Below are 24483 nucleotides of genomic sequence, written 5' to 3'. Positions count from 1 at the left end.
GATGTGCATGTAAATATTTCCATGCGGATCCCAGAGGAGCGTGGCCATGGGAGGGGCATGGGTGGGGCGGGTGCATTGCTAGGAGTTGCGCACAGTGTTATAGAATTCGGGAGGATCCGTGCCTAATTTAGGCACAGGTATTTAACACCAGGGTTCAGCTGGTGTAAATCCTCGCACCCAAAACTGGGCGAGGATTCTGGTGCTATTCTCTGAATGGCACCTACCTCGGAGTGCCCTTTATAGAATAGCTCTTAGCATGCATTTTTTGGGCACCATTTACGGAACTGAGTCCTATATGCATGGGCATGTAACATGCATAAAAATACAGTACTTGTTTGCAACCAAAGCAATACTAAATGATAGGCTGACTAAAACCTAACGGGTCAATATTGAGTTGCGGCAGTCAGCATCTTTTTTCAACATTGGCTGCTGCAGCTAAAAATAAAACATCCAGATTATTGAGGGCCAGTGACCAGATAGTGATTGGCGCAGAATATCTGGAGAGGGCGGTCAGAGGCAGTGCTACACGATTAGCGGTGATATAGATAACTGGATAAAACATGACAGCCTTTGTGCTGCTCTAACTTTATCCAGTTAGCCGGTGAGTGGTCTGAATATTGCCATTAACTCACTTGCCCATGGACCTTCCTGGAGCTCTATGGATAGTGACAGAGCAGTCTAATGATTTTCATGGCACTGTCTGGACCAGCGGTTCCCAAACTTGCCCTGGGGGAACCCCAGTCAGTCAGGTTTTCGGGATATCTGCAATGAATATTCATAAGATTGATTTGCACACACTGCTTCCACTTCATGCAAATTTCTCTCATGCATATTCAATGTGGGTATCCAGAAAACCTGACTGGCTGGGGTTCCCCCAGGACAGGCTTGCGAACCATTGGTCTGGACAATGCTGCTGAAAATCAATGAACAGCCCCAACCAATGGCACATATCTGGACAGCAGGTGCTGCTAGCTGGGTGAGCACATTAGAATAATTTGCCATAATTGTTTTATTTATTTAATAGGATTTATTTACCGCCTTTTAGAAAGAATTCACTCAAGGCGGTGCACATTAAGAATAGATCAAACATGACCAATAGGCAATTACAGCAGTAAAAAAAATAACAATATAAAGTATGGCATAGTATACTACTTATAATGTCAACACAATACGTAATAGAACATTTTAATTGATAGTGAAGGGTAAAGCAAAGATGGAACATATAGAAAGGTAAGAGAGTAAGAAGAGCTAGAAAGTAAGGTGACTAATTTAAAGAAAGTTGCACATTAGGTCAGAGAGATGGCCACATATCGGCCAAACTGTGTTCTGCTCAGCCCAAAATACTGACCGGGTTTTAACCGATTTACGATACAAAATACTGCTCCTTGTGACTCTGGGCAAGTCACTTAACCCTCCATTGCCCCAGGTACAAATAAGTACCTGTATATAATATGTAAGCCGCATTGAGCCTGCCTTGAGTGGGAAAGCGCGGGGTACAAATGTAACAAAAATAAAAAATAAAAATAAACAAAATACTGCAATGCCTAGCTGATATATGGCTGAAATCTTTGGCTTGAATTCAGTACCAAATGTCATGTCTGTCTGGAGGTAATTACTGCTAATAAAAACAATCAGATCTGACACGGTTTCAGACAAGAAGATATCCTCACCTTTGCTTGGATATAGACTTTTGCTTCGATACAGACAAGGAACTGCAAAATACTGATTCCAGTTTTGCTGCTTTACCACTAGCTTTGCTGTTTTCTGGCTCCTCACTGGGCATCCCCCGACAGTCAAAGTGTTTTACTTCATTTGTCAAGCATTTTAACATTTGGTCTCCTTTTCCTTGTGCTGAAGAAGCATTGCTATCTACCTTCTTTTTCTTGGTTCGCCTAACTCTACCTATGAAGAAGTCATCATTGCTGTCGCTGTCATCAGGGCCAGATGACTGCTTAAAAAATCTTTCCTCTGTGCTGTCATCAAAGTACTCTTGCTCTTCACCATCAGAATCTTCGCTGCCGCCCTCTGTTTTTTTCGATGTTTCTAATCTGCTTGATAAGGTAAGTTTCTGCTGCTTCTGAATAGCTGGTTCTTTCTCCTCCGTTTCAGTTTGAAGAGGCATCTGACTTTCAATAGTTTGTGCAGATATGTCATCTGGAGTGGAAGTTGTTTCTTTCTCTAGCAGCTTCTGGTCTTGAATGTCCATGTTTGGCATTTTATTATCCATGCTAATGACCCGTTGTGCATCCACTTTTGCTCTTTTATTGTCGTTTTGCTTGCTTTCTATCTGAATGTCACTGCTACAGTTTTGTGCCATCTCTTGCTGATCTGAAACTTTGGTGGAATTTGGCTCCCCGGACTGCTGAACTGTTGACTGCTTCCGTCTTGCATCTTTAAAGGCCTTTACAGCAGCTACAGGTATACAAGCAAAAAAAAAAAAAAAAAGAAAAATTAGATTATAAAGAAAGTGTCATGTCACTAATTATATTTTCTAAATTCCTAATCAATTAATTTACAAAACATGCTATAATTTTTATAGAAAGCATGATTCTTAACATAGATGCAGAAGATATAGTAACACACACCTAAATAGATCAGGGTAAAATTGAAAGGAAATGCTCACCTTTGTAAGTCAACGCAGCTTACTGACTAGGGGCGTGAATGTGTCAGACTTACTGGAAATTAACCACTTGCCTTTGCATTAAAATACTTATTATTGCTTAATATAAACATTAAATAAGTGGAAGACAATGTTTTGATAAACAGTTTAAATGCGTCAAAGTCACATAAATAAAATAACAAAACTATACTGATTAAAATAACATATAGTCAAACGCACTAAAAACATACAATAATCCATACAGTCAATTTTCAGAAGGTGGTTAAGCAAGGACTTGAATATAGAAAGGACTGACAGCTATCATAAACGTAATGAATTGCAAATAGTTGTAGCCAAATATCTTAAAATATTATTGGGTATCATAAAATTGAATTTATATGCCAAGAATCGAATAAGGGGGTCTTTTACTAAGCCATAGTAGTGTTTTTAGCTTGTGGTAGAAATCAGCTGGCAGTAAATGCTGAGATACCCATTATTTTCCTATGGGCGTCTCAGTGTTTACCACCAGTTGATTTCTACCATGAGCTAAAAACGCTACTGCGGCTTCGGAAAAGACCCCCTAAGTGTTTGAGTGTGTGTCAAAAGTTCTCCAGTACAATTTTCTTACTTTAACCTTCCTCATTTGAAATCACATGGGAAACAAGATAATTGCCTAAGTCTAAATATCAATTACCATGCACCTCATCTGTGTTGTGTCTCATAGAATTCCACTGTATGATACCCATTAATAGTTAAAAATATTTATGCTTTTGGCAATTAAATAAGAACTTACTAAGGGGTCCTTTTACCAAGCTGCACTATGCACTAGCGCGTGCTCACTGCAGCTTAAAAGAGTTTACTGAGGGGCACACTCAGGCGTCCTGCAGCAAGTTCCAGGTTGGCAAGTATACACCACACACTAAAAAAATTCGCTTTATTTTACTGTGGAGAGGGTGTGTCTGGGGGAGGAAGTGGACAGTGGGCGTTTCTGTGGTAATCAGTTGTGCACAGCTAAATTGTTGTGTACTAACCCATTAGCACGTGAGCCCTTACCGCCTACAAAATTCGTGGCCATTAATACAAAAATTGGAAATGTTACTGCTACGCTATGGCTTTAGCAATTGGGAAAGTCTCGTGTAATGGCATACTAAGGCCACATTTTAGCACTGCTTTGTAAAAGGACCCTTAAGCCCTTAAAGCACAGTTAGTGCATGCCACACGGCTACAGCAAAAATGTGTTAAACTGTTAGTGCATGGTAATCCACATATTAGTTATTTTTAAAAAATTATTTAGGGAGGGAATATGTCATGGGCAGAGAGTGGGCATTTCTGCATTAGCCAGCTCATGTATTGGGATTAGCGCACACTAACTGGATAACATAGGGTTAACGTAAAAGCCACTTACAGCTTCCCACATAGGAGGTGGTAAGGCCTCCCATGTTAATTTCTTGCAGGCACTACATGTTAATGTGAACGTTTGTGCGACCGCACCTTGAGTATTGTGTTCAATTCTGGTCGCCGCATCTCAAGAAAGATATAGTGGAATTGGAAAAGGTGCAGTGAAGGGCGACTAAAATGAAAGCGGGGATGGGACGACTTCCCTATGAAGAAAGACTAAGGAGGCTAGAGCTTTTCAGTTTGGAGAAGAGACGGCTGAGGGGAGACATGATAGAGGTATATAAAATAATGAGTGGAGTGAAACAGGTGGATGTGAAACGTCTGTTCACGCTTTCCAAAAATACTAGGACTAGGGGGCATGCGATGAAACTACAGTGTAGTAAATTTAAAACAAATCGGAGAAAATGTTTCTTCACCCAACGCGTAATTAAACTCTGGAATTTGTTGCCGGAGAACGTGGTGAAGGCGGTTAGCTTGGCAGAGTTTAAAAAAGGGTTAGACGGTTTCCTAAAGGACAAGTCCATAAACCGCTACTAAATGGACTTGGGAAAAATCCACAATTCCGGGAATAACATGTATAGAATGTTTGTACGTTTGGGAAGCTTGCCAGGTGCCTTTGGCCTGGAATGGCCGCTGTCGTGGACAGGATGCTGGGCTCGATGGACCCTTGGTCTTTTCCCAGTGTGGTATTACTTATGTACTTATGTAATTGAGTGGAGGAGTGGCCTAGTGGTTAGGGTGGTGGACTTTGGTCCTGGGGAACTGAGGAACTAAGTTCGATTCCCGGCACAGGCAGCTCCTTGTGACTCTGGGCAAGTCACTTAACCCTCCATTGCCTGCCGCATTGAGCCTGCCATGAGTGGAAAAGCGCGGGGTACAAATGTAACAAAAATAAAAAATAAATAAAAATAACCTTTAAAAAAAAAACCTTTAAAAAATATGCTATGGTAAATTTGGGATTAGTGTATGGGAAAGTCCTGCATTACAATGTGTTAGGCCAACATTTTATCACACTTTAGTAAAAGGGCCCCTTAGCTAGCCAGATCAAAACTTTCGAGACTGGGTAAAGTGACTACATTTAGCTACAAATATTCTGGGCGGGCAGGCAGGGGGAAAAGTTTAATTTGGGGGAGAGTGAGGGAGGGGGGAGAGAAAGAGAGAGAGGTGGCTAGAACTGCTTTTCAGTACTAGCAACTTAATTTGGCCAACCAAACTTAAGTGCTGCCATAGCAGGCCTAAATTTATTTGATCACCTTCCCAAAACATTACAGTTCAATTTATATTTTTCTTAGAAAAGGAATAGCAGATTTGGCTCTGCATTTCATACCTTTAAGGTCAGCAATTTTTTTCTTTAACAGTGGATGTGTTGCTAGCCTTGCAATAGCTCGATCATCTATGCTGCTATCTGGCTGCAGAAAAGAAATCGCAAAAGATGAACCCATTGCAAGCAAGACAGTGAACAAGCCAATCAACAGTGCTGAACTGCTACAAAAAGGCAGGTACAAATCAAGGTAAGGTATACACATATGAGTTTATCTTGTTGAGCAGACTGGATGGACCATGCAGGTCTTTTTCTGCCGTCATCTACTATGTTATGTTATGTTACTACTCATACAAATGAATCAGCAATGCTGAACTGCCACAACACTAATCATGTAAGTGGTGACGTGCCAGATTAAGTGAAATTAAACACAGTAGCTCCGATATAGATAGTATCATTACTGTACACAGAACTGTACAAGCCTATTCACTTTCTAGAAGAGCTTGAGATTGTGGTTTCAGGACGCTTGGCAAAATAAAAACCAGCGTCGTGTCCATTTTCGGCCTGAGACCTTACCGCCACCCGGGCGGTAGGCATGCAGCACGCGTACACTGCCATTTACCGCCAGGTTAGCACCACATGGTAGAAAATAGAATATTTTCTACCGCATGTTTTTTGTGCACGCCAAATTCAGAATTACTGACTGAGGTACGTGGTAGCAGGCGGTAATGCTGATTTGGCGCACGCTGGATGCGCATAGGCCCTTACACGCCTTTGTTAAAAGGGCCCCTCGTGCCATTTAGGAGGCTAAATTGTTCTGAAGGGGTAGGTGTGTGCTTAGCATATCCTGCATTAGGCCATTTTCCCTGTATTTAAGCATGTATTAGCATTTAATACAACTTTGTAAAAGGGCCCCATAGTAACATAGTAAATGACAGTAGATAAAGACCAAAATGTTCTATGTAATCTGCCCACAAAAATGGTGAGGGCTGTATCTGCGGCTCTGTTCAGGTTACTACCCATGCAACATCCTGACACAAAAGCAACCAAATAGCCCGTAATATAACTAGATTGCAAGTTTTGTGAGGATTAAAAAAAAAAGACATTAAATTTTGAATTGTATGCAAAATTTTATAGGGAACCAATGTTGCATTTCAAGGATCGGGAATTGGTCCTGCAACTGCATCTAGTTACAATGTGTGCAAAAGCATGCTGAAAAGGTTGACGGTTCTTCATACACTCTAACCGCTTGAGAAATATAGAATGCCCCAATCTATCCACCCTATCAGATTAACTGTTCACTCGTCCTCTAGATTGTTCTCTTGTCTTTTAGATTGTAAGCTCTTTGAGCAGGGACTGTCTTTCTATGTTTAAATTGTACAGCGCTGTGTAACCCTAGTAGCGCTTTAGAAATGTTAGTTAGTTAGTTAGTCTTTCAGAAGACTGAAGTTACTACTACTACTACTATTTAGCATTTCTATAGCGCTACAAGGCATACGCAGCGCTGCACAAACATAGAAGAAAGACAGTCCCTGCTCAGAGAGCTTACAATCTAATAGACAAAAAATAAAGTAAGCAAATCAAATCAATTATTGTGTACAGGAAGGAGGAGGGTAGGTGGAGGCAGGTGGTTACAAGTGGTTACGAGTCAAAAGCAATGTTAAAGAGGTGGGCTTTCAGTCTAGATTTAAAGGTGGCCAAGGAAGGGGAAGACGTAGGGGCTCAGGAAGTTTATTCCAGGCGTAGGGTGCAGCGAGACAGAAGGCGCGAAGTCTGGAGTTGGCAGTAGTGGAGAAGGGAACAGATAAGAAGGATTTATCCATGGAGCGGAGTGCACAGGAAGGGGAGTTATAATAATTTAGGGGCCCTTTTACAAAGGCATGCTGAAAAATGGTCTGCAGTAGTGTAGACGCGTGTTTTGGGCGCATGCAGAATCATTTTTTAGCACACCTGTAAAAAAATGCCTTTTAAAATGTTTTTCCAAAAATGGACGTGCAGCAAAATGAAAATTGCTGCGTGTCCATTTTGGGTCTGAGACCTTACCACCAGCCATTGACCTAGGGGTAAAGTCTCACTGGGTAATGACCTACGAGTGTCAAATGCCACTTGGCACGCACCCAATACGCAGGTCTGAAAATAAAAATGACTTTTGGGATGCGCACCAAAAATGAAATTACCGCAAGAGCCACGTGGTAGCTGGGTGGCAACTCCATTTTGGCGTGCACTGGGTGCGCGTAGATACTTATGCGGCTTAGTAAAAGGCCCCTTAATGATAGATGCATGCATCACTTTGATCAAATCATTTTTTTCTTAGGAAAGGAAGCAGCTGTCTAACAGCTTTAAATAGGTAAAGCAGGAAGAGACAAAAATGATTAGTGTATAGAACAACTTCAAGACCAATGGCCTGATATTCAAAATGACTTGTAAGAATTATAGGGATGACTTTTATCCAGTCACTGTGCCGTAGGAAGTCCTATAGAGAAAAAGTTTTCCATAAGATCAGAGGTGGGGTTTAGAAGAGGGCTATGAGCTACACAAAAGTTTATTTGTAGAGTGGCAAAGTACAGCTGCTTTCTAGACTATTTATCCACTTAAGCTAAGCCAGTGAAACAACAGGCCTAACTCAGGGGCCCTTTTACTAAAGCTTTGCGTGTGCTAACGACCATTAGTGTGTGCTAAGTGCCACATGACCCATACGCATAAAACAGAATATGCAGCATTTTGCATGCGCTAGGTTTTAGTAAAATGGCCTCGCAGTGCTACCTGCCACAACATATCATCAGCACTACTTAAATAATTAACACCATTAAATACACAAATAAAGAAATAAAACCTGACACATAGGCCCATATTCTTGTTCATTTATGTTAACAAAAACAGTTTAAAAAGATCTTACAGATGTACAGTGGAACCTAGATATAATGTGCTAAGCAATAACACAAATCTGCATATAACGCAATCATGTCTTGGCTCCCCTTTTTTTGCATACAGCTCTTTTTGCAACAGATCAATTTTTGGTTCAACAGTGTTCATATGTTCTATTGTCTCCACTATAATATGACCCCACGTTTAACGCAATAGCATTTTATGGATCCCAATCATAGCGTTATCTCTGGGTTCCACTGTACTAACAATTGACAGTGAAACTTTTCCTATTCCCATCTAACCAAGAGGAGTTATCTAAGGAAAATTTCCTTTTGGCCATCAGATAACAGACTACTATTGAAATCCAGAAAAGTAAGTAAGAAGAAGCCATGCAAATCATTGATGGAGACTGATGGAGAAAACCTTTGCCATGAAAAATAAATAGATTGTGCAGCATTAGTATATTCTGAATTTAATGTGCGATCTCACTCTAAAACCTGTTTTGTTTTCCCATTTAAGGCAATTGCAGCAGTTGAAATCTTTTCTGGGGACAAATGATTTGGCAACATTAATCAACTCTAAGTGCCAATAGACTAGATTATTATAACTTTCTATTCGTAGGATTGCCAAATAAATACTTTCTCTACATTTTAATACATACAGAACATGATGGTTCATATTTTGTTAGGACTATATTATTGAAATTATCTTCTACTAGAGTGAGGTAAATGTTTCTCATTTGTGCTTAAATTCTTCAGTGGGGCAATCCCAAGGTACTTATGGGAGCACCTTATATTGTTATGCACTGGATAGGTTGTCCTGCTCTCACAATCAGGTTTCATTGCCACCACTAATTCTTTTGGTGGCTGTCAGATTATGGAATTCATTACTGAAAGAAAAGAATTACAAATACTTTAACCAAACTAGCTAAGGAATTTCCCTTTTCATCTAATTTTAATTGAAGGGTTTGGGTTTGTGTATTTGGAAGCTCTCAGGCTTTATCATTATGCTGCATAAGAACACAGAATGAAATATGATCCAGAGCAGTGTGGGATTGGGGTTGGGGTTTCTGAAAATTGGCAAAAACATGTATGTGTGCACATAAATACACATACAAATTATGGAGGATTTCCTGAGGGTAGGGTTGGGGAAGAGAGCAACTTATATGCATACTTTTGCATTTCCAAAAGAATAAAGTCGCTTGTATGTAACTGATGATCTCTACCAGAGCTCAATACTAATGTAAATCTCTCCACGTATGTGGTCTTTCTTGTGCACGGTAGTCTTCTAGGTTTCCTCGATTAGTTACATAGCTCAAGAAGAATAACTCTTAAAGAGGTGGTTGGGACTGTGTGTTTGATTGACTCCGTTGCAGAGAGCACCCACTACAGGTAAGCAGCTCTGCTTTCTCCGTTGATCAACAGGACTGAATCAGACACACAAGCTCAGGGTTGCCCCAGTTTCCAGATATTCCTAGCTTTGAGGAACAGCCCAATCGGGTAATGCAAGAGTTGAATAGATTTCTCAGTACTGAGTGATCAAATGCACTCTCTAACTAACAGCGATATTGAAGTATCATTTGAAGACACAAAATAGATCCTGGCCATTACTAAAGCATTAGAGGGAAAAATTCTTTCCTTTGAATATGTATGACTGCCTCATGGAAGGTTTTGTCACCTTCACTAAGAATTCTTATATCAGAGGGGGTAGACCCAAGGAGGAAGCTAAGCAATGCTCAATTTCCATTGTCAGAACCAAGGACTTGAGGTTGGAATGTAGAATGGTGCCCCTGTCCTGTGTTATTAAGTTTGGAAAGATCTGAAGTACAGAAGAAGAACTTTTGAGAAAATGACCGGTTCCATTGCTGCCAGTACAAAGCTAGAAACAATGAACTGAGGGCCAGATGCAATAAACTTAACGAGCCAATAACGAGTAAGTTGTAAACCCTGGCATGCACTAAAGGCCATTTTCCGACCACGGTAGCAGCTAACGAAAACGGAATGCAGATGATCCAAAGGCTATTGTAAGGCTATTATGAGATGCACTACGGTTTTCAGATCCCCTTACCGTGAAAAACCTAACGGGAGGTCTACACCTCTCATTGGGGCAAATCGGAAGAAAAAAATGTCGTCAGGGACGTCCTTCATTTGAAAAAAAAAAAAAAACCCACTCCAAAGACGTTCTTTTTGGACGTCCTTCACTTAATAAAACCTGTGCCGCCCGAAAGGAAGACGTCCCGCCGCTCACCCCCCTCCACGGCCTGCTGCAGGAAGGCTCCGATGCGGCTCGATCCTAGCAGGAGAGTGCAGTTGAGGACGTCCATCCAAAAAGACGTCCTTTTTGGACGTTTCCCCCCCCCCTGCAATAATAAAAACGTCCTTTTTGGACGTGCTTCACTCAGCTGAGAGACCTGGAAGTCTCTGAGCCAATCACAGCGCGTTTAGCTCAGCTAAACGCATTGTGATTGGCTCAGACTTCAAGGTCTGTCAGATATCCTACAGGAAATACAAAGGACATCTTTACAGCTCGAGTCAACCCCAAAGCAAACTTATTCAAGCAAACATTAACCCGAATTGCAGCGCTGCTGCCTATTCCCTGGTGGTCTCCAAAAGACTGGGGGAATGGGAAGAACCGCTTGAAAGCCTGAAGCCATGATTTCCATCCTGGGGAACCCCTCCGCCCCCCCGGGCATATCCTGCAACCACAATTATTATAACAGCTACACTATAAGCAGCAAGCTTGGGATTTCCCAAGGCATGGATAGACGGCTAAATAAGGCGCATGCAGGGAGGCCATCACAACAGGTGCCAAGGGAAATGGGGGAGCAGCTGCATGTATACGGTAGCCCTTCCACCTGATCATCCCCAACCCCCTCCCCAAACATCAATTTCAAAGGCTGCAGGCTGGAACACCACAGGCTGTTATAGCGAAGCCGACCCCAGCCCAAACCCAATCAAGCTAAATCATTACACATCTATTGGAGGTTGCTTTTAGAAACGGACGAAAAATCCCTTTTATTTAAGCAAATAAAAAGTAAAGCCCAGGGTGTGTAGTTTAAGGGTGCTAACGCAGCAGATACAAAACCAGCTCTCTCTATTCTGCACATTTGGATCTGGTTTCTTTTGACATCACTGGTAGGGGGAAGGAAAGACACAAGAGCTGTGTTATTGGCCCTGCGAAGGGTTAGAGGGAGGCCGGCAGCCAGGGGGTCAGCAAAGCTCGGCATTTGTAAAAATCAATCAAGCAAAGGGAACAGAGCTCAGCTAAACGCGTTGTGATTGGCTCAGAGACTTCAAGGTCTCTCAGCTGAGTGAAGTACGTCTAAAAATTATTTGGGGGGAGGGGGGGGGGAGGACGTCCAAAAAGGACATCTTTTTGGATGGACGTCCTCAACTGCACTCTCCTGCTACGATTGAGCTACCTTCCTGCAGCAGGCCGTGGAGGGAGTGAGCGGCGCGGCGTCTTCCTTTCGGGCGGCACAGAGGCGTATTTGGCATGCGCACAGCAGCCAGCATAACGCTTGGCTGCTCTGCACATGCTCAACCGGCCGACTGTTTACCAATGGAATAGAGAATGCAAGTGAGCTACAACGAGCAGCTCATTTGCATTCCTTTTCCTTGATGCATGCCCGTTCCTTACCGATTCGCTAAGGGAATCGGTAAGGGAAGGGCTTTAACGATTTTTTAGTGCATCTTGGCCTGAGCCTCCTGCAAGTTTACAATCAACAGCCAGGAGAGATGAAGTGAATTGCCCAAGCTGATGGCAAACGCCAGCAGAAGGGGCAGAACTTGAATTCCATTCACAGCCTATATAGTATATCCAATTGCCAGGCCATATATTTTTTCCCTTTCTACTAAAATCCTGTGAGACTCCATGTTTGGATCAGAATTACAAACGAGCTTGCTGGGAATGATTCCAACCTAATTATACAGTGTATGATATTGTTTTGTCATTTCATCATGGTCAGCGTACATAAATTGAATCACAGGGCTAGTTATTACTTTCGTGCTAACTGAAATTCTCCTAGGAATGCAGGGGAACTGCAAAGCAACAGCTAATAATTCAAAAACATTAACTTGAGTGTCAAATTCGGGAGAGAGATGTTATTACTTGTCATGTGTTCTTATAAAACTGCATATGCACACAAGGTACATTTTGCTTTTAAGTTAAAAGCTGGTGGACTTGACTTTGATGTGTAAACTATACCATATCCAGGAAATATGCTTAGTCCCCAATCTGCTGGATGAAATTGAAGCCAGCATACAAAGCAGGCAATTTTAAACAGTCCACATGGTTTGTAACACATTTGGGCACTTTTAGTTTATGTACACTGAAGTTATTTTAAGGGAAACCATCCAAAGTTCCATTAGGATATTTGCAGTTTACATTTATGATTTGTGCAGGCAGCCACAAGGGTTTGAATCTCTGTGTGCTATTTTACTCCCCTGATATGCTCCCAGGAACACCCTCTTTTTGCATATTGTGAAAGCTAACATACACTTTTAGCAAAACAGAAAATGGCAATCTGCTGCCAAGTCATTCTACTCGGGCAAATTACTTTATCCTCGAAGTATAATCAACTAGCTTTGGTAACAAGAAAAAGAAGCAAAATAAAGCACATTGAAAACACAATGAACAGAGAATAAAGGGGAAAATGCTGCATGGTAAAAGTATTTGGAAAGAGGGGGGGGGGGGGGGGGAGAGATTAATTGCTAGTGTTTTAATTTCCTCTGGCTTCATTTTCTTCTTAGTCTATACATGCATATCATTGATTAACCAGTATTAATGAGTGTTTAAAAGGTGATTAGAAATTTAGCATCCAATTAGTAATTCAAAATAATAAAATCTTTCTTCGTTTTAACTAAAAGCAGGTCAAATGCTCCAAAATTCATCTTTTGCCAAAGAAAAAGTTTTAAAATGGACTTTAAGGGCCTAATTTTACAACAGAAGTCTCTGTGAAAAACTAAAAAAAATAAAAGCCTGTTTTATAAAAGCAACATACGCAACTATGTGCCTTTATAAAATAGATTCCCAGATCCAGTCCTTGTAGCATGCAAATGTAGGTGCACGCTTTTACAGCCACATGAAAGCAGGTGTAAATGTGGACATGTACTCTACTCTATGTACTTGTGTATTTTATAAAATACAAAGGTACATTGCAACTATGTCTCTGTTCACCCAATTGCAACTATGTCTCTGTTCACCCAAACTATGCCCTGGGAACACCAACATGTGGCACACATATAATGATGTATCATCTTGAGCCTTTGGTTATACATTTTTGAACACCAAAGAGATAAGCAACTTGTATTTGGGTGAGACTGATGATGACAAAGTCCCAAATTATTGCTGCTGCATGGGAAGAGGCAGAAGGATCCCATCTTTCCCTGATTGTTGACATAAAGCATGGCAACTTGGTTATCTGTCAGAATTAAATGAACAAAGGGAATGGATAGCAGTGGCCATATGCCCAACATCTGTAAGTAGGCCCTGGTCATGATCGCAGTGGAAACCTGAATGTTGTGGACATGTAAGATCAGTTATTGAAATCTGTCTATTGGAAGAAACCTTTTGGCTTGTACCGTGTCTGAAACTGCTCCTATAAATAAGATCCCATTTGTAGGAAGCAAGGCTGATTTATGAAAGCTGATGATGAAGTTTAAATTCTTGAGAAGGTGAAATGCTTTGTCCCTGAGGGCTGGAGTTAAGGCTTTCCAAAGAAGCTGCCAGGAGTCAGTCATCAAGGTATGGGAAAAACTAGATGACCTTGCTTGTTTAGATGGGCGGATGCCACCATCAGCAAAAAAAGATCAAAAAAAGGAGGAATTTGTACTGACAGTAGTCCACAGAAAGAAGGAGCCAGAGTTTCTGCAATAGGGATGGATCTGGATGTGTGTGTAAGTATCTCCGAGATCCTGTGCATGCAACCAGTCTTTCCTTTTTAAGGATGGCAGAATACAGGGAATATTCATAGTCCTCTGGAACACCTTCTTACCCAATGGTCCAATAGCTGTGGATCTTAACCAGAAGGAGGGCTGGAAAACTCTCTGCACTTCTCTGCTTTCTTCCAGGCTGCTTCAATCACAAAGACGTGTCAAAGTTGGACACTGTTGATACCAGGTGCTAGCTGGACCTTATATTTTACATCCATTTTCTTGGAAACAGGATGTATGGTAAGTGGAATTTGCCACATATGAAATTGTTGATTCTGCAGTAGCCCATGAATTACAACAGCGACAGTGGCCTTTACAGTCTCTAAAAAAAACTTTAGGCAGCCAACGGCCAAAAACATCACCTGTGGTTTCATTTCTTGCTGTAGCGGCCATGGGTTGAATAAATTTCAAATAAAAATACGTCTCTACAGGAGACTCAATTCTTGCCACCGTTGGGTATGATTGGAAAGTATTCCCACAGAATATTTGTCCATGTCTAGGGAAAATTCAGGAGGGATAAAGACCAGTGCCTAGAGAAGAAGGTGGCAATGAGTGTGCAGCCTCTGACTCAGAAGCCGGGTCACCAACTGTTGCACAGAGGACTATTCTACAAGTCGATGATACACCACAGTCCTGCTGAAGTGGAAATAAGTTCATGGATCCACTGCAGGAGGAGGTAAACCACTGAAGTTAATGAAAAAGTTCAGAAGATTAACTGCAAAGAGGAGATAATGTACTGTTGCCTTTACCCTGCCTTATGAGTGAGACTCGTTACTGTCATGGGGCTGATGCAGAGAGCCTCATGGTACAGCTGGCTCAACGTGTGGCTTCTACCGCAAAATTAGCAAGCAAAATCTACTGCAGCATGCTGTAAGTAACGTATGCAAATTACTGCTGCTTTCAAATCGTGGCATTAATCTGCAGCTCACTGCAAAATGTTTCTGATCCTGTTAGGGTGTGAATGGTGATGCATTGACAGCAACAGGGACATAAAAAAATACTGGCAAAATCCCTGGTAGTCTAGTGGTGCCCCCCCAACCCAAATCCCCACCCCCTTCAGTTGATTGCTGCATAGGCTTCCTGACATGAGTCCCTCCAAAGCCCTGGTAGTCTAGTGTAGCAAATCAAGGATTCGGATATTGCTTTAAAGATTGTTTATTCACACATCAATAGGCACACACATATTACCTAACACTCTTATGCAGTATACATACATCACCACAGTAAATAAACAATCTTTAAAGCAATATCCGAATCCTTGATTTGCTACATCTAGTGACCCCCTTCTTCCCCTTACTTAAAGAAGTAATATCCCTGGTGTCTAGGTTAACCTTCCATCCCATTACAACACCTCCAGGCCCCCTCAATGTGTACTTTAACAGAGGCAGGAGCAATGCCCGCTTGCTCCACTCTCTAGCACTGCCCTCTTGAAAAATGGTGGTGTCGGACCCTGCATGGTGCAGGTTGCGCTGAGTGGGTCTGCCAAATAAGAGTATTTTTCCTCTTAGTTGGTAGTCTCCACCCACAGTACCAAATAAGAGAAAAAAAATCTTTTATTTGGCACTCAACTCAGTGAATCCTAGCATGTACTGCATGAGGGTCAGGTGTTGCCATTTTTCAAGAAAGCGGTGCCAGATGCAGAAGCGAGAGGACATTGCTCCTGCTTTTGTTAAGGTACATCTTGGGGGGAGGGAATGGGAGGGTCGCAGCGGGTGGAAGGGTAACCTACACACCAGAGATTTAGGGATTTTGTTTTTTTTTTTTTGGGGGGGGGGGGGGGGGGGTTAGAGTAACCTACATACTGGAGATTTATTTATTTTTTCTTTTTTTTTGTGGTTGGGAGGGTAGACACCAGGTTTTTTATTTTTAAGTTGGAGGGTGGGGGAAGTCGCAAGACTAACTGGGATAATTATTGGAAATCATGGCTGGGGGGTTGGGAGTGAGGGAGCCACTAGATTACCAGTGCTTTTTGCTGCTCTTATGGGGGGGGGGGGGGGGCAGGGCCGCTAGACTACCAGGGAAAGGCTGGGGTCATTTAGAAAGCTATCAGGGGCAGTGGGGTCTGGTCAGGAGGGCTTTCCCTAACCCTTCTACATTGTATCAGACCTGATGATAGATATGTTTTGTACTGATGTCTATTACATGAGCCAAAATTTGAGCACTGAACCCCTTCCTGCATGGTGTGGCCCAAAATGAGAGCACAGACCATTCGTTACCCATGTACTTCTGCCCACGGTAGCTTTCTGCCCCATGGTGTGAGCAAATGAATCCATTTACAGACACTGCCCTGAATCCTGAATAGGTGAAGTAGAACAATCCTGTGCTGTAACTGATGCTTTTAGAAGTAACCTGCACTGGAAATAACTGCACAGGTCTGGCTCTTGGGAAATGGCACATGAACGCTGACCCCTCCTCTTTCCTGGAAATTCCTCTCCTCAGGTTGGTTGAATTTGTGTGCATACATACCATAAGAGAAATATCTATAATAGAAAGAGAGGTTTTTTAGGCCAATGATGAATAAGTCCAGCCCCTAACAGCAAAAATTTTGCTGGGGGCTTCTCGAGGCCTTTTCCTCTCTATATAAACATTATAGACATTATCATGCCTTTTATAGATCCCCTTAATATTATGTTTTGTACTATGTTTGTGCATACATAATAGGGTGATCTCCTCCTGTTGTTATTTATAGTTCATCATACATACTATGTGTCTGAGTTTATAACAGAATACCTAAGCTTTTATTTAATAGGCACCTAGAACCAGCACCCACAGCTCATAAACGCAGACGCACGCATTAGCACCTCCTTTGAAGTTGGTGTGAATACAGTATATACATGTACTTTTTTTTTTTTTAAACAAAACACACAGGTACATTATAACTTCACATATGCTCCACTCAAACTATGCCCTTGGGATGTATAAGTCTTGTCACCAGACATACTTAAATACAAATATACCAAACACAACTTTATAAAAAGTGTTTTACACAAAGAAAAACCTTTATAAAAATTACCTCACTACCATGTGCATAAGCTTGGCCATCTATAAAAGGCTACTGTCTTTTAAAATTGTCCTTTAAATGCCCTCAGATAATGGCACATTTGATGTGGAGAACAGCGGAGAGAACACAGACTGTTTTTCACCTTAATGTATACGCTTTAATTAGAAGTGACGTCAGAAGTATGAAAAACAGTTCTGAGAATTTTCTAGGGCAAACACTAAATGTTATCATGAAAAATATAACAAGCAGGTGTAAAATCTGTCTCCTTCTAATGAACTCTTCCTATAGAAGGTCTTGCTTTGTGTGCTTTAAAAACAGGATCACACTGGTGGCAAATTATTGTGTAACATAGGACAACCATGTGATCAGGAGTTAAATACCACAGATAAAGCAAGTTAATTGATTACAGCTCAGCTGTATAAAGGGCTGCAATTAAAGTATAAATATTACTACTGAAGAAAAAAAATATTTTAAGGCATCTACAGACCACTGGAGTTATTTTCTGAAAAACATCAGTACATGGTGACATTAATACAAACCTTTTGGCATACAATGAAAGGAAAAACTGTAGACATCACTGGTGCCAGTGTTTCAGATGCTCTTTCAATCTCTCAATTAAGTTACTGAGGAAGTGGTTGTAGTGGCAGTGGTGGTATCATCCTGCCAGATGTTTAGAATAAATCACCAATTCACCTTCTGCACTATTGTTTTTTTTTTTTGGGAAATCCATTTCTAACCTCAGTTTTTGGAAACATAATGTATCTGACTTGGCTGATACAGAAAGGCTACATTAGAGATAACACTAATTGATTTGTTCATATTTGGAGCCCTTACTAGATGTGGTGGGTAGAAATGGATGTTGACTAAATTACTATTCTGTTTAGTTGGTCATTATAATATTCCTTTAACAAAATTATTTGTAAAATACTTCTATAAACAGATGTAGTAGTTTTTTTTATCTGAGATGTACCAACATATGTAATACTATTAAAATAATTTGCTTGCAAGTAGTTATTAAAAGTGTATAAAATGAATATTTTCATCTTTTTTTCAGAAGGAACTCTAAATTAATTTCTTTGACTCATACAGCACAATGAAAGCAGCAAAACTCGACCAGTGTCCTGCTTGTACTTTTGGCATCTTCAAAAAATAATTTTCATTCACAAAACACAATCTTTCCTGTAATAATAATTTTCTGGAAAAATGCTTTGTGGTATTTTGTTACCTTTATCAAGTAAGACCTACAAATTACATAGCGGGTCTTTTACTAAGGCACGCTAGCATTTTTAACACGTGCTAAAAATAGGCGCACGCTAAATGCTAGAGACGCCCATAGGAATACGTTGGCGCCTCTAGCATTTAGCGTGCAATAAAAAGCTGTAACAAGATGAGAAGCTGCAATACAGAGTCAGATTCCGGCTACACTTTGCTCTTTAGTATGTTAAAACAAGCTTATTCACTAACAAGCTTGATTTACATATTTATTAGTCACGCTGTCTTCCAAAGAAAAAACTACCCGCGAAGAAGTACTCATGGATTTTGCACCAGATTTTCTGTGGGTACTATTTCCATGAAAACTATACAAGTTTTGCCTCTGTTATATGAGTTTTGCCTCTGTTAGTCCAATCTGTCCAATCTGCCCTGGAAAATGCGAATAGATGCTGTTATTATGCGTAAGGAGTTGCCTTTCTAGGCAACAGGAATACACATAAATGGCATTACTCTAGTCATTTACATAGTAACATAGTAGATGACGGCAGAAAAAGACCTGCACGGTCCATCCAGTCTGCCCAAGAAATGTGCCACTTTTTTGTGTATATCTTACCTTGATTTGTACCTGTCCTTTTCAGGGCACAGACCGTACAAGTCTGCCCAGCACTATCCCCACCTCCCACCATCGGCTCTGGCACAGACCATACAAGTCTGCCCAGCACTATCCCCGCCTCCCACTACGGCTCTGTTATCCAATCTCGGCTAAGCTCCTGAGGATCCATTTCTTCTGAACAGGATTCCTTTATGTTTATCCCACGCATGTTTGAATTCCGTTACCGTTTTCCTCTCCACCACCTTCCACGGGAGGGCATTCCAAGCATCCACCACTCTCTCCGTGAAAAAATACTTCCTGACATTTTTCTTGAGTCTGCCCCCTTCAATCTCATTCATGTCCTCTCGTTCTACCGCCTTCGTATCTCCGGAAAAGGTTCGTTTGCGGATTAATACCTTTCAAATATTTGAACGTCTGTATCATATCACCCCTGTTTCTCCTTTCCTCCAGGGTATACATGTTCAGGTCAGCAAGTCTCTCATACGTCTTGTAACGCAAATCCCATACCATTCTCGTAGCTTTTCTTTGCACCGCTTCGATTCTTTTTACATCCTTAGCAAGATACGGCCTCCAAAACTGAACACAATACTCCAGATGGGGCGTCACCAACGACTTATACAGGGGCATCAACACTCCCTTTCTTCTGCTGGTCACACCTCTCTCTATACAGCCCAACAACCTTCTAGATACAGCCACCGCCTTGTCACACTGTTTCGTCACCTTCAAATCCTCAGATACTATCATCCCAAGATCCCTCTCCCCGTCCGTACCTATCAGACTCTCGCCGCCTAACACATATGTGTTATTTATATGCATAAGTGGCCATTTATGCATGTAAATGAGATCTTATAGAATACCAACTAGTGGAAAAAGTATGCACTGTGATTTTATGGCACATACTTTGCTGGTGGGCGTGTGCATATGCTGGGAGCACAAATTTACATGCCAAGTCATGGAATACCATAATTTCCACATGTTATGTCCAACGTTGTTTTACATGAGATGGTTAAGTTGACTTAATGTTGTATATATGGTTATAGGCATCGAACAATTGTTGGGAAAAATTGTGTTGCTTTTGGATTTATATGTCTCTTTGGATCTTTATACATATGGGTTCCGGTATTTTACAGTTTTGATCTTGCACCAACTCATTTAAAATATCCTCTCTGAGATTAGTTTCTCTGTATCTCTCTCTAAGGCATATTATTTTCACTTTTTATTTTTATTTTCCTTTCATTATTTTGCTACCTTGTCTCCCTTTAAAAAAAAAAAATTCCTATTAGGATGTTCATTTTCATATATATTTTTTTATTTTGTCTTTAGTATATTATCATATTATTTTTCTAGATGTTTATTCTAACTTGTAGTAACAGTAATCTTATGAACGTACACAAGAGTTATTTTCTGTCAGTTTGGTCCATTCATATTTGCACACTTATTATATATTATTTAGTATTTTGTAATACATATTTCTATTTTATTTATTGATGTTTCCTTATTTTTATGTTTATTGAGTGACCCCTGAGCAGACGAGTGATTCCCGTCGAAACACAGCCCTTTGTCGGGTCTGATATTTGAATGGTGCCTAATAAAGATTTGCTTCTACCCATTTGGCTGCAATTGTCTACTTGGTTCACCCCTACTCCATGATCTGATAACATCTAGACATAGGCATTTACACTAGCTATAGGGCTGGTGGTCAAGCCTGAATTTATATGTGTTTTCAGTCAGTTACAATAGTATTCTATAAAGAAAAGTAGGCACCCATTTTTTATTTATAGAATAGGGACCTACTTACCTTGTTACAGAATTACCCACCAATATACATACTTTTACCTATGCACAAATCCCCGGATTCTATATAGTGAGCTTATGCACAAATCCCCGGATTCTATATAGTGAGCTTAGATTTAGGTGCCAAAATCGGCGCAGATTCTATAACACTGTATGCAATTTAGTTGGCACAAGTTAATGAGTGCTGATAACAGAACTTAACAAGCAATAATGAGCACTAATTGGCATTGATTAGAATTTATGCACACAACTCGCTAAGCATATTCTGTAACGATGTGCGCCGAACTTCTAACGCGCGGAGGCAAAAAGGGGCATGGTCATGGGTGGGGAAATGGGCGTTTCATGGGCGTTCCACAATTTAGGTGCCTAGTTATAGAATATGGCCCAATGCGCATAAGTCTACATGCTGATATTTACACCAGGTTTTTATTGGCGTAAATGGATGTGCACAGACATCGGCGCTGAAATATCAACTAAGCATTTTCTATAAACGGTACCTAAATCTAGGTGCCGATTATAGAATGTGCTTAGTTGGCACTGATTTCAGAGCCGATTTTTTTAACCGCCATATATAGAATCTCCTCTAAAGTGGGCAATTTTAAAATAACACTTTTAACTGTGTGTGTAGTCATTTATACAGGTAAACCTCTCCCTATGCCCCCCATCGGGTACTCCGTTCTGTGGATAAATCTCTCCTGTCTGTCCCCACCTCCTCTATTGCTAATTCCAGACTCTATTCCTTTTATCTCGCTGCACCTCACGCCTGGAATAGACTTCCCGAGCTTGTACATCTAGCCCCGTCTTTGGCCATTTTCAAATCCAGGCTGAAAGCCCACCTCTTTGACGCTGCTTTTGACTCCTAACCACTACTCACTTGCCCTATACCCTTTGTCCCTTACTTCTTAGTTGTTCTGTCTGTCTTCCTATTTAGATTGTGAGCTCTTTGAGCAGGGACTGTCTTTTCGTGTATGATGTACAGCGCTGCATATGCCTTGTAGCGCTATAGAAGTGATAAGTAGTAGTAATAGTAGTAAACCGCTTTAGAAAATTGCAAGGTACAAGACTACAGCATAAAGGTTTGTGAAATGTCTTGCAAATCAACATGAAAGAACCGGTTTGAATAATGGGTTATTTTTCCCGAGGAAGCTATATCAAATGAGACTGGGCAAAGTAGAAGAGATGCATGACCAAGCAAATACCACGCTGAAGTGGTGGCATAAACTCATGTGATTTGAAAGGATCCCTGCCAGAATGAAAGAGTGCACTCATCAAGACACTTGCAATAAGGTTTGAAGCAGAACTGATGTAGGAGTTTATTTAAGACAACACTTATGAATGAACTTGCGGAACAGCAGAGACCAGGAAAACCACAGGCATCAAAGCATGGCAAGAAGTAAATAGGAACATGCTTCTAGTGCAATAAGAGAATGTAAAGATAGAGACTGCTCTAGTAGCAGCAGAACTGTGAAAACAAACTACACAAGTAGCCAGGAAAAGGATTAAGGCCACAGTCAATAATACAGCCGTGAAACAGTGGAGGAAGTGTTTTATAGTAACACAAAATAACTTATTACAAGCGTGGTGAAATGGATAGAATCTTCTTCACACAGGTGGACCTAAGTAATAAAGATACATCTCACAGATAGTAGTATGACTACAGAGGGAACTGGACAAGGGCTTCTAAACAAGAACATCACATGTGGAGGTACATTAAGCATGTGCTATGCACACAATTAAAAAGGGGGAATCATACACGTTATATGCACACCAGCATGGAGAATCACACTCTGAATCCAGTATGATGCATATATAATTCAAAAGAGGGAAAGACTCTTAGCCAGTGCCTTTGAGAAAGGGCATCTGTAACACCTGAGCATAGTAAAGAATATAAGAAACTCTATACAAACAAGCAACATAATGACTGCCTTCATTATGACATCGACATTTTGATCAGACACCTGGAAAGTGTGAAGGAAGGCAATGCTGCTTATGTGTAATGGGTGTGCTCTCTGTAGACAGGAGGTTAAATCAGATATATAAGTGGATAACATCATCTAACAGCACTGAAACATAAAAAATATGTATATTTTTCTGAACATGTGTAGAGACTCTTCTGCCTAATACAGAGGTTAGGAGTAACCCCTCAGGAATATGTGTGTATTCATGTTTATTCTTGGTTATTTTATTATTTGTTAAGTTGTTAACAAAATTGTAAATTTTATGTTAAACTGTACCTGCTGTACACCACCTTGGGTGAATCTCTACATAAAGATGGTTAATAAATCCCAATAAAAGAAATATATATGCATGTCTTATCTAGACTGTTGTCTATGGAGAACCATCACCAACAAGAACGAAACAGTCACAGAAGTGGGGAATCCAAAGCTCAAGGTTGCCCTGTTTGAGGTTAGATTTTTATTTTTTTTTATGGCAATCTGAAACAGACTTCCATCGGGGGTGCTGCCTATTAACTAAAAAGGTCTTGCAAAACAACTTGCTCATATGTGCTGTCTCTTTGAGACATACAGTTGAGACAGCAGTTGGATGTTGCACATCTTCAAGAGAAAGTGATCAGAGTTGGTCAAAGAGCTACGGCTCTGAAGATGTGTTTATATTTAGTTGTAATCCAGCCAGGTTGCAGTAGAGGTATATGCAGTCTGTTAGCCAGACTGATAGTTATTTTAGCTACCATAGCACCTAATTTGCATGGATCGAAGTGATGGGGCCATGCCCTTTACATATAAGTATGTTAGAGCTCTATTATGGTCCAGGGTGCGCAGGCCTTGGAAAAAAAATGGGAAGTACTATTGATTGCCCAATGTCAAAGGCTGATATCTTTAGTAAAATCTTATTGTGATTTGAAAGGACTACACTATTATGGAAGAACGACAATATAGAGAATAACAAAACAAGTATGTACAGCTAACACAAAAGAAAGCAAACCTCCCAGAGTTAAGTACTTCAAATCTGGCACAAATGGGCCTCCCTCCTGAAGTACACAACAAGCCTCCACCCTCCCCCTCCATGTACATCCAAGAAGTGGAAGGTAACCTCTTACCAACAGAAATCCTCACCAACTAGGGGATGTCCTTTATGTGATAGGTTATGAATCAAGTATGCACTTTGTTGAAAGTAAAAACGCTTCAGCCCTCTGTATACCACGCCCAGAATGATGGCCTGGTTGAACGCTTCAACAAAACCCTTAAAGCAAATATTGAAAAAATTCATTGCTGCTGCTGATGGTAAAGAGTGTGACACCCTATTTCTCTATATATTATTCACCATCTGGAGAAGCCCTAGAGTTTAACTCAAAGGGAGAAAATCCTGCTGCTTTATGGCAGGTGAACCAGGGGAATCCTGGATATCAGAGAAACCTGGGAAGAACACAATCCAGGCTAAAATCTGGTGGACTATGTATTGCAAATGCAGGAAAGGCTGAAGAAAGAAGAGAAGGCTGCAAGACTCTGGCTGGAGAAGACCCAAGTGGGAAGCCCAAGCATATAATCCATGCATCAGTTCAAAGGAATTCTAGCCTGGAGACAGAATTCCAGTACTACTGCTTTCATCAGAGAGAAAGCTGCTATGCAAATGGCGAGGGCTCTACGAAGTACTTTAGAAAGTAGACCAGTCAACTACAAGATAGCTCAATCAGATAAACAAAATAAAGCAACGATCTTCCAGAGGTCTGAGCCCTTTCAAGTCCTATCATTTAGAGACCAGCTCTAAGCCATTCAGAAAATGGATTTGGAGCAACAGGTTTGCCTGAACATGGATGTCTTTTAGTATCCCAGGCCAGATGGACCTTGC

The 24483-nt window shown here is 40.9% G+C and overlaps 1 protein-coding gene across 2 annotated transcripts in view; it reads right to left on the bottom strand.

The window, feature by feature from the left end:
* SRFBP1 (serum response factor binding protein 1) overlaps positions 1 to 24483 on the bottom strand; it is a 214390-nt gene that overhangs the window by 5600 nt on the left and 184307 nt on the right. For both annotated transcript variants that reach the window (XM_030193532.1, XM_030193533.1), the window contains exons 5-6: positions 5325 to 5406; positions 1671 to 2412 (exon numbers count right to left, since the gene is read on the bottom strand). In XM_030193532.1, the coding sequence (XP_030049392.1) occupies positions 1671 to 2412; positions 5325 to 5406 (824 nt within the window). The remainder of the gene's footprint in view (positions 1 to 1670; positions 2413 to 5324; positions 5407 to 24483) is intronic.

This window comes from Microcaecilia unicolor, chromosome 2 (genome assembly GCF_901765095.1).
Source record: "Microcaecilia unicolor chromosome 2, aMicUni1.1, whole genome shotgun sequence".
Lineage (NCBI taxonomy): Eukaryota > Metazoa > Chordata > Amphibia > Gymnophiona > Siphonopidae > Microcaecilia > Microcaecilia unicolor.
This window is presented reverse-complemented; position numbering and strand designations above follow the sequence as displayed.